The 14485-nt window shown below is 37.9% G+C and overlaps 1 protein-coding gene across 2 annotated transcripts in view; it reads left to right on the plus strand.

The window, feature by feature from the left end:
• Positions 1-240: 240 nt before the first annotated feature.
• Positions 241-14485, plus strand: part of PACRG (PARK2 coregulated) — a 277861-nt gene continuing 263616 nt past the window's right edge. Inside the window, exon 1 of one of the 2 annotated variants that reach the window (XM_009290031.1) lies at positions 241-393. In XM_009290031.1, coding sequence (XP_009288306.1) covers positions 247-393 — 147 coding nt within the window. In that variant the 5' untranslated portion in view covers positions 241-246. The remainder of the gene's footprint in view (positions 394-14485) is intronic. The other variant, XM_009290023.1, reaches the window with a different exon arrangement.

A 14485-nucleotide genomic window follows, 5' to 3' on the forward strand; every position in this document is an offset into this window, starting at 1 on the left:
GAGGACGAGCTGGGATGCAGAAGGGGGCTGGGGGGGAGCGAGGGACGGGGGACGAGGCGCAGGCGAGGAGGCCTGTCAGGGGCAGGGAAGGCGCGGGAGGGGGGTGTTCGGGGGTGTCGCTGGTTGGGAAGGGGACAGAGGCAGACGTACTGCGTTTTCTAACTTATTGGGGGCGGGGCGTTGATGTTTGTTTGTTTTTTCCAGTCTGTATTTTGCTTCTTGTCCGTCGAGGACGCTGGTGGGGAGATGGTAGTGGAGAAAGCGGGCTCAAGCCCCTCAAAGCCCGTAGGTGACAGGTGTCCCCAGCAGCAGGAGCCTCTGGGGCACGTGAAGAAAAGCAAGCAGCAGGTCTCCGACGGATTCACTGTTAAAGCCATGATGAAAAACACTGTGGTATGTTTGCTGCTACTATAGAGGTGATGTTAATTACTTCACTCTCACGTGTCCAGGAAGCATAGCGAGTTAGAGATGGGGATAAAGCATGTCAGGAAGGTGCGTGAGTTGCTAAAACTTTATCTGGAGTTTGCTGGTTGCTGAAATTACCTTCAGGCTTTACAGAAGTATTATCATAAGGTAACTGTCGATGCCTGTGGAAGCTGTGGTGCTTTGTATATTGCTTTGGTGCCACAATTTTTCTGTATTGTTTTGTATTGGCAATGCACATTCCATTAAACTGTCAGCCTATAGAATTGTGTGCAAGGCTTATTACATCGCAAAATGCTGTCAAATGATACTGTGGTATCATTTTGTGTTTTCATATACTGGCACAGTGTGGTATAAATTTGATGTGAATGTCACATAGGACAGCAAAGATGTGGAAAATACATTCATTTTTAAAATAAGCTTGAAAAATAATAAAAAGCTTCCACACAGTATAGGAGCAAACCAAACTGGAAACAAACATTAGTTCTTCATCTCATAGTTCAAAGACAAAGAGGAGTTGATCCAGCAAGCTTCACTTTCAGTAACAGTCCTGATTTCTAACAAATTTAGAGGTATGTGAGTGAAAATACTAGGATAAAGGCCTTTCAAATTGCTTTATATTGCTTTATTTGTCTACTTTTGTCAGATTTTAGGAATAAAAAAAGCTTCAGCTAGTACAGAATGCAAATGTTCAACATGTAAGTGGATGAGCTAATATGAGCACACATCTGTGCTTAAACTCCTGAATTGTATTTTTCTTTATTTGGACACAGTTCAAGGTGTTAGCAAAGTCTTGTGTTCTCAGGGTTTTTTTAATTCTATATATTATTCTGACAACAGTTATGAAATATGTTACTTCCGTTGTTTTGCTGAAACAGTCTTCCTGGAGCAGTCTCTCTGGACTTTTAATCTGTAAGAGCATCCTCTTAAAAACCCAACAAGTCCATCTTTAAACAAATTTTAAATGGAGTAGAAATTGTGTACATTAAAAACTTTCTCCTTATTAGTAAAACTAAAACATGTTTCACCTTAGTGGAAAGAATATAAGGCGAAAACAACCAAAAAACTCCTTTGTTTTAAAGATTGGTTGGTTGGTTTGTTTTTAATTCTAGAGATATGTGGAATAGACTATAACACTTCAGCGAGTTTAAGGATTAATTTTTAAAAGACATTTCCTCTTCTCTGGACAAAATTCAAGTCATGGATATTTGCACATACTTGTTTACACCTTCATATATAAAAGACGCTTGATTTCATCTAGAAGAATCAGCAGTTTCAGTGGGATTTGAGAAATATATATTCATTTAAAAAAAGGAGCTTTGGCTTGTGAACGTAACTAGCTGAGTTTAATCAGAATCTAAGTTTTCTTTTAAATATTTATAGTTTTCAGTTTTATGGCTGCAACTCTAACTTCCTAAACATTAACAGAATGTTAAATCATGTGGTACTGTCATTAAGCAACAGCAAACAGGTAAATCTGCTGCCTTTGGATGTACTCATTGAATCATAGAAATGATGTTTTTTGGCATGGACCTCTGGAGATCATCTAACCCAACTTCCCATTTGAAGTGGGCCTGTGACTAGCACTAGATCAGGTCAATCATGGGTTTCCCTAGCTAAGCTGTGAAACCCTCCAACATCAGAGATTCCCTGACCTCTCCGGGCAACCTGTTTCATGGCTGCCCTGCCTGCCTGCCCCTCTGCCTGACCCCTCGGCACCCTGTCAGAGGCAGGGTTAACAGTGTTCTGACCCGCTCCACAGGTTCTGCTCATAACTGGATAGGAAGCAGTGAAACTGTCCTGGAAGATTCGAAGTGCCAGGGCTGTGTTTTGTAAAAGCTCTGAGTGGGGACAGGCAGCCACTGGAATCATTTCCCAGGGGTCAGTGTGCAAAAAATCAGGATAGAGTAAGGAATATCTCACTGCCACTCTGTGCAGAAGAGGGTGTCCCTTTTCTCTTTTCCAACAACTGATTAAAAGGAGCTTCAGATTTATTAAGTACTCGCTTGTCAGAGGTTGACATCATGGATGAAGTTCTCGTGGAAGGCTTAGGAGTTGATTGGTGGGTTGAAAGCACAGCAGGCAAATATAGTTAAGACATGGTAATTCTTTCTGTTAACAGCATGACAAGGCACAGGGTTGTCAGCAATGTGTTCAGCATCTGCAGGTCAAACAACTAGGTACAGATTAATAGCCTTTGGTGCAAGCATACAGTGGGTCTTAAACTCTTAGCATAGAGTCTAACAGGTTACCATTATGCATATATAACTGTAAATATTGTAGTAAAGGTTCCAGAATTCTTTGATGTTGCTTGTGCAAAGAGCGTTTTACTAAGCCATTTTTCATGAAAGCTGCTGGATAAAGTTTTCTTCTCAAGTCTGCTTTCATAGCCAGTAGTAAGTACAGAAATTAAGTACATACAATATTCAAGACTTTTCTCAGCTCTGGCTAAATCTAAAATTTACTTACTGAAATACATTACTTAATACTAACCAAAAAAATTGTTCCTGAACTGAAGAAAGTGTTTTGGTTTATGTTATTCCAAAACTGTAAATTCATATAGCAGTTTAGATTAAGAGCAAGATCCAATAAAGGTCTTCTACACTAACAAGCTAGATACTGTGACATTTACATTTTAATTGTTTTGCCCTCCAAGTGGAATCAGGAATGCCATGTTATGTGCTCATACTTCACATGTACTGCTTGGGTAGAATTAGGAATATAATTATAAATTAATATGCAGACTAGCAAGTAGAAAAGTGTCTGTACATGAATGTGGACAGCTGGAAGATACCTCTGTTCACTTCTGATCCTCTCCAAATGGTAATTTTTCCTATTTTCTGCAACTGTACATGAGAGAATAAAGTGTTAGTGCCCCCTTTTCTGTAATAAACTAGTGGCAAAAGCACTTTTTCAAGGAGAGGATTAATTGTATTACTTAAATGGAACTGGAGAAAGGGAATTCCAGTCTTTCTCCCAACTTTTAAAAGATTCTTAACCAACAAGTTATAAGATTACTGAGGTGAAAAAGATTGCAGAGGGAAAAGTCTCCACATGTCCTTTCAAAGTGCTGTTACTGGGCTGCAAAGAGTTAAGATTCACAGGGCTAGAAAGTGGCAGGGTAGAAAACTCACTAGACTATATTTTAATCCATGCATCATTCATGCAGGAGTTTTGGAAGCTTTGGGTTTTGGAATTTTATGTCCATCATTGCTTGCTAGAATGGGTCTGATGTTTTTGGAGTAGAACTGGAACTTAAGACATCCCCTCCTGTGTGCTGAGCCAATAAAGCTACGAAAGGTTGTTCTTTTTCTTTCTGTTTTTCCTGAACCTTGAATTCCTTACTACAGAACGGCAGCGCTTCAGCAGGAAAGGAGGAGTTTATCTTTCTTCTACAGGTCCCCCTTTAGTAACATTATTGCCAGGTAAGTTGAAGTATCCTTCTGCAGCATATGAATTTGAACTCCTGTGGCCAGAGCACTGAATTTGGATTTTCTTCCTGGCTTAGTGTGTAAACTAGTAGGTTTTATATAGAAAATATCACTATTACATCCATCTGTGTTCCATGAAAGCATTCAGAAACTGCTACACAGAATGGGCCACATCCAGCCTTTGTGTAAGGGATAAAGTGAGAATGTGTACTAGATAGCCTTAGAAGGGGAGTGATGCTAAGAATTGTTTTGTTCCTGGATTTCAAAAACCAAAGCAGAACTATTCACAACCTGGGAGAGTCTTAGCTATGTGCAGAAGCACAGCTCCCATCTCCTAAAAGAAGTGTAATTGTTTATAAGCAGAAAAAAAGGTTATTTAGATTGCAGTTCTGGATTTTCATCCTTCTGTTCCTCATTTAGGAGTCTACAGTCTGTATGTATTGGAATGAGTTCTGAATCTTTATTTTTTAAACTCCTCTTTCAAGCCATTATCAGTAATGTGTGTTGTGAAGGACTTTCCTACCCTTTACCCTTTGATAATAACTCAGAGCAAGGGTTTCATTTTAACCATAGAGATAATGTGATTTGTTTACATTCTGAAACTTGTGATTTGATACTCTATTTATATTCATCCACATTGTGTAACTAAAACTACTTTTGTTATTTCCCTTGTAGTTTTAACAGTTTCTGATCTGATTTTAAGGCTATAGGAAAGCATTGTTTACAAGAAAAAAGTTTTACCTTTCTATTATAATAGCTTATTTATTGGAAAAGGCAGTATGTTTTGGGGCAAGTAGATGTCAAGTTAAAGGAATGTTTTGGTAAGTGTTTATTGGGCAGTAGTATGCCTATCTTGGAGGAACTCCTCCAGTTTAACAATAGCAATTTTGTACAATGTACAAGTATACTTCACTGAACGCTGTGAGTCAATTTAAACTGTCAGTGCTTTGGAAGGCAGTCCTGTCTTCTTCCTGTTTCAGGCTGTTTATTACTGCTGCCCCTTATTATGCCCACATTTGTACAATGTTGGCTGATCAGGGAGCTGATCCTGCTGAAAAATGCTCCAGCCTGTTTAAGCTAACAGTGTCAAACTTAAGTCTTTGGGATTGAGGCAAGCAAAGCTTCTGCTACCACCAGGCTCCTCTGTCCTGCCCTCCTCCCTGTCCTGACTGCATGCTTCCGTCTCCCCTTTTGCATTTACATGGGTGTTTCTTGCAACTACATAGGAGGTTGGATCCGCTCTAACAGTTGTTAAGTTAACATATGCAAGGAGGAGGCGGAACAGGAATATGTTGTGAGCACAAGCTGTGTGGGTGGGAATGTCCCTCTCGGCAACATCATGGTCTTAATTCATTTAAAACCAGTTAGGAAACTGAGTTCTAGTAGAGTAATTCCGCAAGCATTTAAAGCAGCATAAACTTGCACCACAATTGAAAGGTGTGTTTTTCATCCGTGGACATTTATTCTTTGCGCAATATAAACTTTTGCATGGCCGTGCAGTGAACTAGAATGGGGTCTTGGTTAAACCTAGATTAAAAGCAGCTTGGCATTTTTTTCAGAGCCATGCAGACTTGACATACAATTCGGTAACAGTGCAAACTAACAACAGTTGTGGCTGCTACAGCCCTGCCTGCTTCTGCTGCATATTTGTACCTCCTCCTTTGTGCCAATACACGTAGTAATGCAACTGAATTGATGGGGCACTTCAACTGCATTAGATCCAAACATGAAAAGCTTCAATGCAAGGAGGTTTTTATTTCCCCTCATAAAGTTATGTTCCTTTCCAATTCTGTGCTTGTTTTTACTGTAATGACCACATTGATAGTTTAATGTAAAAGCAGAATACACAGGAAAAATACTAATGCTTAAGACCATAATGTCCTCTAAAAGCCTGTATTTCATATTATGTTTTCCAGCTATAACTTACATGGCTTAATCATACTGCTCTTGTTATTTTGAAAGACTTTAAAATCAGCCCTTAATTTTTGCAAATGTGCGGGAAGGTTGATATTGTTCATAGTTGCAGTGCTAAGATGATAAGATTTGTCTAATATCCTCAAGCATGAAGAAATCTTGCTGTTTCATTTACGAAAATCTGTTACACACTTGAATCTCCAGTAAATCTTTTTTTTTATAGTTCAGTAATATGACTTAAAATAGATAATAAGTAAATTATCAGTTAGACTCCATTTCATGTTTTTGATTGACATTTCTTGTTGTCTTAAATCACTTCATTTGATTCACGATATTTTACATAGAAAAAGACCTTGGAAGGTTTTAAATTTCATTCCTAGAGGAGGTAAATGTAAATTGATTTGTAAACATTATGACAGTGATGTTTCAAGACTCCTCTACTAATCAGTTTTTAATGAACTAATGAATAAAATATTCTGACTGGTGACAATTACAGAGAGAGTTGTCAAATTCTGTCCATTCTGGCATTGGAATTAAACTATTTTAAAGTTTGCAAACTGAAACGAATATAAAAGAGCAAATGTCAAACTAAATTCTTTTAAGTATATGAAAGAAAAGGTCTTACGAGTTTACAGATTTCATACAAGTTAAAATCCTGCAGTGGTCTGAGTATGTGGGTATCTTTGTCTGGTGTTTCACTGAATGAAGTGGGCATTTTTCAGTTTTCAGATGTTTGACTGCAAGTGTACAAATTCAGAACAAAGTATTAGAAAATAGATAACAACAGTAGTCTCAGAACAAGATTTTAAGCAGGCTTCCCTACTTGCTGAGTAGGGAATAATCTAAAGTGAGCATTTCCCACGTGCAGCTGGGCACACCTCTACAGCTAGCCAATAGAAAATGTGAGAGATTAGTTAGAAAGCATCTGCCACACACCTTTCTCAGCACCCAGACTCCAGAACAGTTCCCAAAGAACTTATGTACATATTCTTTCTTTCAACCTGATATCATTCATTCCAGCTAAGAAAAATCCTGGCCTCTATGTAGGCTTCAGCCTTTATCTTAGTCTTCTCCCTGTTAGTTGACTGGCGATGCTATAGGATACCTGGAGTGAGTTCAGTGAAGAGCCATCAAGACAGGGTTCTGGAGCACATGTTCCATGAGGAGAGGCTGAGGGAACTGTATTTTTTTCAGCCTGGGGAAGAGAAAGCTACAAGGGTACCTAATGGTATTAGGTCCTAACAGACCTAATGGGCTGATAGCTATGAGAAGGCTGTCAGGAAGATAGAGCCAGTCTCTTCACTCTAGTGAATGATGGGAGGACAGAAGATGTGAGTTGAAACAAGGTGTTCAGGATGGTGAAAAGCTTTTTCACCATGAGGACAATCAAGCAGTGCATCAGGTTTCCCAGAGTTATGCAGTCTCCTTGGAGGTTTTCAAGACCCAAATGGAAAAAGCCCTGAGCAACCTGGTCTGATCTCAGAGATAACCCTGCTTGGAGAAGGAGGCTGGACTAGAGACTTCCTGAGGTCCTTTCCAACCTGAGTTTTCCCATGATTCTACCTTCCATAAGACAGTGGTTTGTGGCCACTCCATTGCTCTGCTACTACTAAGGTCAGACAAATCAGTGATGATTAAGTGACTCTCGAACTGGGGGAAGAAAAAGGAAAAAGGCATTTGCGAGTTTTTGCTTTAATGGCTTTGCTGCTTTTCTGAAGATGTGATGCGAAGCGGGTAATAAATACTACAACTGAGAAGATACTTTATTTTTCTGGTAAGTTGGTCTCCCTTCTGACCCACAGAAAAACTATGTAACACCACATTGTTCTGGTTATAATAGTGAACTACATCATAAATCTAAGGTTGACTTTATAAATACAATTGAGTAAGCCTGCAACGGTGTTTTGGTAGCAGCAACGTGCTTATCAGCTGAGATCCCTACTGCAGCTGATTTTTCTTATATGGTCTGCTCCAACAAGTATGCAGCGAGTACTGCTGCCAAGTACGCAGTGAATGCTGCGAGGAATTGAAGCAGCAGGCCATGTCTGTAGCTGTCAACCTCTGGATGCTGTCCCTTGTGACACAGTCTCCTCTTGTCACTGCTAATGACATTAATAACTTAAATGACATTGGAAGCTTTAAGTGGGTGAAGGAGACAGGAGAGGTAGCATAGTGGCATTTACGCTAGAGAAAGTAGTGGGAGAACACTGAGGAAACAGGAGAGGAACTAAATGTCACTCCGCAAAGTGGGTACCTGGGTGATCACTAACCCAATGTGATTTTTGCTATGGCTTTGCGCCCCAAACTTATGCACATAACTTAAATGGCATTGGAAGCTTTAAGTGGGTGAAGGAGACAGGAGAGGTAGCATAGTGGCATTTACGCTAGAGAAAGTAGTGGGAGAACACTGAGGAAACAGGAGAGGAACTAAATGTCACTCCGCAAAGTGGGTACCTGGGTGATCACTAACCCAATGTGATTTTTGCTATGGCTTTGCGCCCCAAACTTATGCACTGATGTGCTGAAGCCAGTTGTTGCCTTGTTGCAGGCAGAGAGGTCTGGAGTCCATACCAGGGAAATGGAAGTTTTCTTTCTCTTCCATATATATGCCTGGTCTGCGTTTAACTGAAACAATCTGGTAAGGCTTTGAAGGGATCAGGGAGGTTTTGTTTTTTTCATGAAGTTTTCTTAACCATTCTGAAATGACAGTTACTGCAAAGCCAAAAAATAGTAGCAAACAATACTGTTGATACGTTGATAACATTTCTAGACAATGTGATAGAAAAAATGCTGTGAAAGACTGAGTGGTTCCTCCCAGCAACAGTTGATTCCTTGATATACTTGACATTCACATAAGCAGTTTGGCATAGCTTTTCATTTTGATAGCATAGTTGCATAATTTTTGCTGGAAAATTTGCTGCTCTTTAATAACTGCCTTTCTTAGATAAAATACATGTCAGGTAAGATGAAGTTGTAAAGGTCCGGTATGCGGTTACATTGTGCTGAAGGCTGTGTTATGGAAGTCTTGTGTTTAATAGTTACACTTTGTGGGTACATTACAAAAATTATGCTTATTAAAGTTGCACATTTTGGTCTCTGATGAGCGTAAGTAGAGGGGATGTCTGTAAATAAAGGGATTGCTCCTGAGTGCTGTAATTCTAGAGTCAGATAGTCCTTCAATAGAACTTCAGTTGGGCCTTTTACTTGACAAAACAATATTCTGATTAAATAATAAAATCTACCTGAATTATAATAAGATAGTAAACACATAATTTAGCTTTTCATACATTTGTGATGGTATTTGTTAATGTATATTTAACAGTTTGCATGCTTGTGTTTGAAAGCAAATTTTTCTTTTTAAAAAAAAAATTATTTTTCATCCATGTTTTTGTAAAGAATGTCAAGATCTTGATAGCAAGAGTGAATACAGATTTGTTTTCAGTTTGATAACAGAAGTATGTGGATAGCATATCATACCTTAATTGAAAACTAATATCATTAGCCTGTTTACGATCAGATTTTTTTTTTGTGTGTGATGGAAGACTTTTTATCACTTGTCTAGAGTAAACAATTGTATACTGCAGTAAGTATAAAAGTTCTGCACAATGTGTGACAAAGTTAAAACATATAAAATACACTGTAGAAATGAGTGTGGAAAACTCCTGAATGCTTTGAAGCAAGCATGGTGTACTGTTGAGTTCCTGTGTAACAACCATTGGGAGGAAGAATAGGTCTTTAAACTTATGTTTTGATGCCTATATCATTAGTCATAAGCATATTACTGATATTTTTTGGTGTGGTTGGTAGGCAATACATAGTATTCTGCACAAAACCCGATGTAAACCCAAACCAAAGGGTACAGTATTTTCTTGCCTGTCTTGTGTGCTGAAGACATCCATTAGTTTTGCCATTATCACATGAACTACTTTATTATAATGTTTGTCTCACTGTGCATCTCATTATTACTATATGAAAGGAAGAACTACTTCTGCATAAGTTGCTTGGACTTACCCATGTGTTCTTGAAAATATCTGTGGGTATTAAGTCTTATAAAGTTTAGTAGATCTTTCATTCTTTCAATAATTGTTCAGATAGGATTCCTTTTCTGTTATTTCTGTGTAAGATTTGTCTTAATGACAGCTGTATTATTAAGCCCATGTTTTATGGAATGAAATATTATTTCCTACATATTTTTTTTAAATTTTAAGGGAGTGAGCGTGCAAGGCCCCATGCTAGGAGCAGCCCTGCAAGGGAGTGAGTGTGCAAAGGCTTGTGCAAGGAGCATCCCTGCAAGGGAGTGAGGGTGTGAGGACCTGTGCAAGGCTGGGAGCGTGCAAGGCCACACATGCGAGGCCAGTGCACGCCCCCATGCACACTCCCACTCCTGTGTGCACCCTCAAGCGTGCCGCTGCAGCCCCCTTTTTTTAATAATATTTTAGAGGTGTTCTAAAAAATCCAAAAGCTTTGAATTAGTTTCCTTTCATTGTAAATCTTGTTGCATAAAATCAGGGGAGATACTTTATGATCCAAGTTTTCTGTTTCAAGACTAATCATTGTATACTTATTTAGAAAAGACTGGTGGTCCACATTTAAATACGTAGAAAAAATAAATTATGCCCTGGCTTTTCTTACTGTCCTATTGCTAATGATTTAACGTGACATTAGTGTTCTGTATTGGATATCTTCTTAGCTAAAACTATTTAGGCAAACTTTCATGCATACTTCACTGACATTGGCAGCCAGAATTCGATAAACCTTTTTTTTTTTCCACAGAAGTTGAAAACATACATTCTTACTTCCCAAAGCAGGTATATTGACCTCTCTCTTTCTACACTCTTACCTACTGCTCCATGTTCACTTTTTCTCTGACTTTTTTTACTTATCCTCCAGATGTGTTGTTTTTTCATATCAGTGGATTTCTCTTGCAATGATGTTTAACAGGTGTTTTTTTGCAGGGATGGCAGTTCCACATGGCTAGAAACCTTTTAGAGGATGGATAAAGCTTCTCCCCAGACCATATTAGAATACCCTAGATGATAGTAATTTTTACTAAAATCTCACAAGAATGAGCTCATTATACTTTTAAATTGCAGGTTTGTAAGGTATGACTGAAAAAATATTTTTCACAGGAAGTGTACATGTATTAGCTGATTTTTTTATATCTTTTATACAGTGTTTTACTAACTCATCTCATGCCCTTCTAATTTGTGTGTCCTTCATTTATTTTGTCAGGCTTTAGATTAATAGTTTAAGGTCAGAGGAACAATTAATACAACTTGGTTTGATCTCCTGCGTAATATAGCCCATCAAATTCAGAAAGTGATTTCTCCATGAAATGTGTAACTTCTAGTTGAGTTAGAAGACAAGTTTTTTTTAGTAAGTAATACAACCTGAAGTTAATGGTGGTGTCAGAGCGTCCATTATATCTGTAAAGTCTGCTAATACTTAACCAATGCAATACCATTAGAAATTTGCAGTTCATACCTATATATAGTTACCATAAAATAGTCAAATTTCACTGTGTAAATATTTTAGAGTTAGACAACCACTTACAGGGAGATACTATCTTTAAAAATCCACAAAAGTAAAGTTGTAGCATACTTCAGACTTCTACTTAAAACCTGTTTAAGTCATGATTATTTTATAAGTTTCTAGTATGCCCTACTTCAGACTTACTTAAAACCTGTTTAAGTCATGATTATTTTATAAGTTTCTAGTATGCCTTTGGACGTATATAACATGTATTACAATATAATTATTCAGGACAACAATCAAGTTTTAATATTTTATTTCATAGCGTCTGAAGGCTTTTGGTCATCCAATTGTTCATCCAGTATGAAGAATTCAGGCAGTGCACTAAGATTGTATAACATCCAGCACTTTAATTTAAAAAAAGCAAAATAAGTTCAGTTGTATCAGTGGAAATCAGTGCGTTACACATTTAAGCTTGCATGCAATTTCACAAACTCTACAGTTATCTGACAAAGGAATCTTTATAACAGAAATTTTAGAACTGTGTGTCAACCATTGACAATACTGTGCCTGCCAATAGTATACAACATTCAGACCTTTGGATATAAATTTTGTCGAGGAAATTACTGGGTTTTAACAGGGTTATTTCTGTTTGGATTGTCATTTTTCCTTTTCCCTGTCACCAGATAGGATTGAATTTTTTTTCAGCTTAAGTGAGAAAAAAAATGGCCCTGTAGTAGCAATAGAACAATTCTTCCTCTATTGTACAATGTTCCATTAGACAGTAATAACAAAAGGTGTATGGAGGGGCTATATTAAAATACATTTGCAGAGGTAATCACAAAATTAATAAATCAGTAAACTCTAGATTTTTTCCCCCTGTTTGATATTCCTTAAGTTGTTCTTTATCAGGTCATCCTTAAGTAGGATTTAGGTGATTTTGCCCCATATTTTATCCTATTTGTTCTCTTGCTTCTGGCAAGTAGAACACTATGAGCTCTTGTTCTTTTATAATATTAAATATTCATTTTTACTAGTTTTAAGTTAATACTCTTTTAACATTGATAACAAAAAAGCTTGCCCAATAGTGTGTTTAGCACCAATGTTTAGTCAACTACATGGCTAAGCAAGCACTTCTCAACTTGCAAAATACAAGCAAAATGTTTGTTCTGATTGCCAAAACAGTTCCTCTGAAAGCAGCTCCAGCTGAGGTGTGCGTATGACCTTTTCTGCTTGAAGTCACAGGTTGGAGCTCATACTTTAGAGAGCTAAATGCACATCAGCTGACTCCTAACTGAATGCTCTTCCCAGTAGACTGGAGGTAGACTCCCTTGTGTTAGAAGTTCTTCTAAAGCCTTAACTCTGGTGTTCTTAACTTTTGAGTGGCCTACTGGGCAAAGATAGTTTTGCAGTTGGATTATCAGGATAAGCTGATGGGAAGTGAAAGTTGTAGACTTGGAATTTTGTGAACTGGAAAGAGAAATGAACAAAGTCACCACCTCCTGAGCTTGTATTCTAACTCCTAAATAAATATGCAAAAGATGGAAATACTATTTAAGGGGACCTTCCTGAAAGCAGGTTTTAGTCTTCAGAAAAGAATTTCATGGTCTGCATTTTCAGTAGGCAGATATATCACTTTTATAGTCTTGAATCAAGTGACTGAACTCCAAAGAGAAATGGAAATTCACATACATCCCTGTATTCAGCATCCTGTAGGTATTCAGCATCTCTCCCAGCACTTCATCTTTTGAACTGCTGAAGTGTCTCATTCTCTTCACCAACAGTTGAAGGAGCCTGGGTTCAGAGCCTAGTTTAGGCTCTTTGGAATTGCCTTGATATTGGGGACTGGTGTTCAACTGTTAGACTGTATTTTTCACTTTGGGTTTGTATCGTGCATAACTCAATGGACAACAGTCTTTGACTAGGTATCTAGAAAATATTATAATGTAAATATTGGTTATTAGTTCCAATATAAGTTCCACTTAGTGTAATATGTTCATTATATGGGCGGATTCTGTCATCCTCTGTAGTATCTAGTACTGTCTCCTTTAGCCTGTATTTTCAGAAATTATTATTTCTTTCTCCGGTATGTTTCATGATTTTCTTCATCCCTGCCTAATTGACTGCTTTAGATGTATGCTGACTTTACTCTAGGGTCCCATAGACCCACTCTCAGAGTCATAGTAGTTCACAAGGTATCCATTGAAGGAGCTATTATGGCATCTTCTTTTCTTGCAAGTTACAGACTGTCTGATTAAAATGATCATTTTGGATCATGTTTTTCCAAAGAAAGGAAATAAGATGTGTTTTTTAAGGGAGACCTTCATAAATATTGCCATGGTTCTTGTGTTTTTAAAAGGACTCTCTAAAGCTGTGTAACATTTGCAGCCTAACCACTGGAAGATTATGCTACTACATGAAAAAACACAAAGTGAAAGTAAACCATTGCACCAGGTACTTCAAATAAGCATCCAAACTAACAAAGCCCGATATCCTGCTGTTTGTTTTTTTTTCTGGCTGATTAGTATCAAAATTAAGCTCTTCCTGCTGATATTTAATAAGGTATTTGCTGTCTAATAACATGAGAGACAAGCCTCTTGATTGGAGCACTCTTCTCTGTTCTCCGGTGTTTCCATAAAACATGAAGGCAATTGTTTATGCTTGAAATCTGCCTTTTTCTCAAATTCAGTTGAAAATGACCAACAGATAAACCTTCTTTAGGAATGAAGGCAGGCAAGTGTGCACACAAATGGATGTATAAGCCTTGTTTCCTTATGAAGCTGTTTTAGAAAGGGTACCCATATGCATTCGTTCCACTTGCCAGAAAAAAAAATGAGATAACAAAGGAACTACATAAAGTTGAACTATTGCAATATCACAAGTGAATCATACAAGCAAGAAAAAGATTGAGTTCCTTTCAATTAGAAGCCATTGCTTGAAGATGAACCAAAATGTCTGAACACTTAATAACTGAGTTACATAATTTTATTGCGAAAATAAACTATCTCTCGGAGCCTAGACTTCAGTTTTGGAACTACGAGAACATTAGTGACTTCAGTGGTTTTCCAGTGAAGTGACTGGTAGTATCACCAAAGGTGACAGCAGGGTGCATCAGCAGCACAATACAGAACTTCTTGTAGAATCAGAATATCTGAAGCAGATCCTTTTTGTTACTTCATTAGAAAGTAGTTCTTTTCCTATAGTGACAGAGGAGAAACCTCTGACTACCTTTCTGGCTTCTACGT

The sequence above is a fragment of the Aptenodytes forsteri genome, unplaced genomic scaffold (assembly GCF_000699145.1).
Source record: "Aptenodytes forsteri isolate BGI_AS27 unplaced genomic scaffold, ASM69914v1 Scaffold122, whole genome shotgun sequence".
In the NCBI taxonomy this organism is placed as follows: domain Eukaryota; kingdom Metazoa; phylum Chordata; class Aves; order Sphenisciformes; family Spheniscidae; genus Aptenodytes; species Aptenodytes forsteri.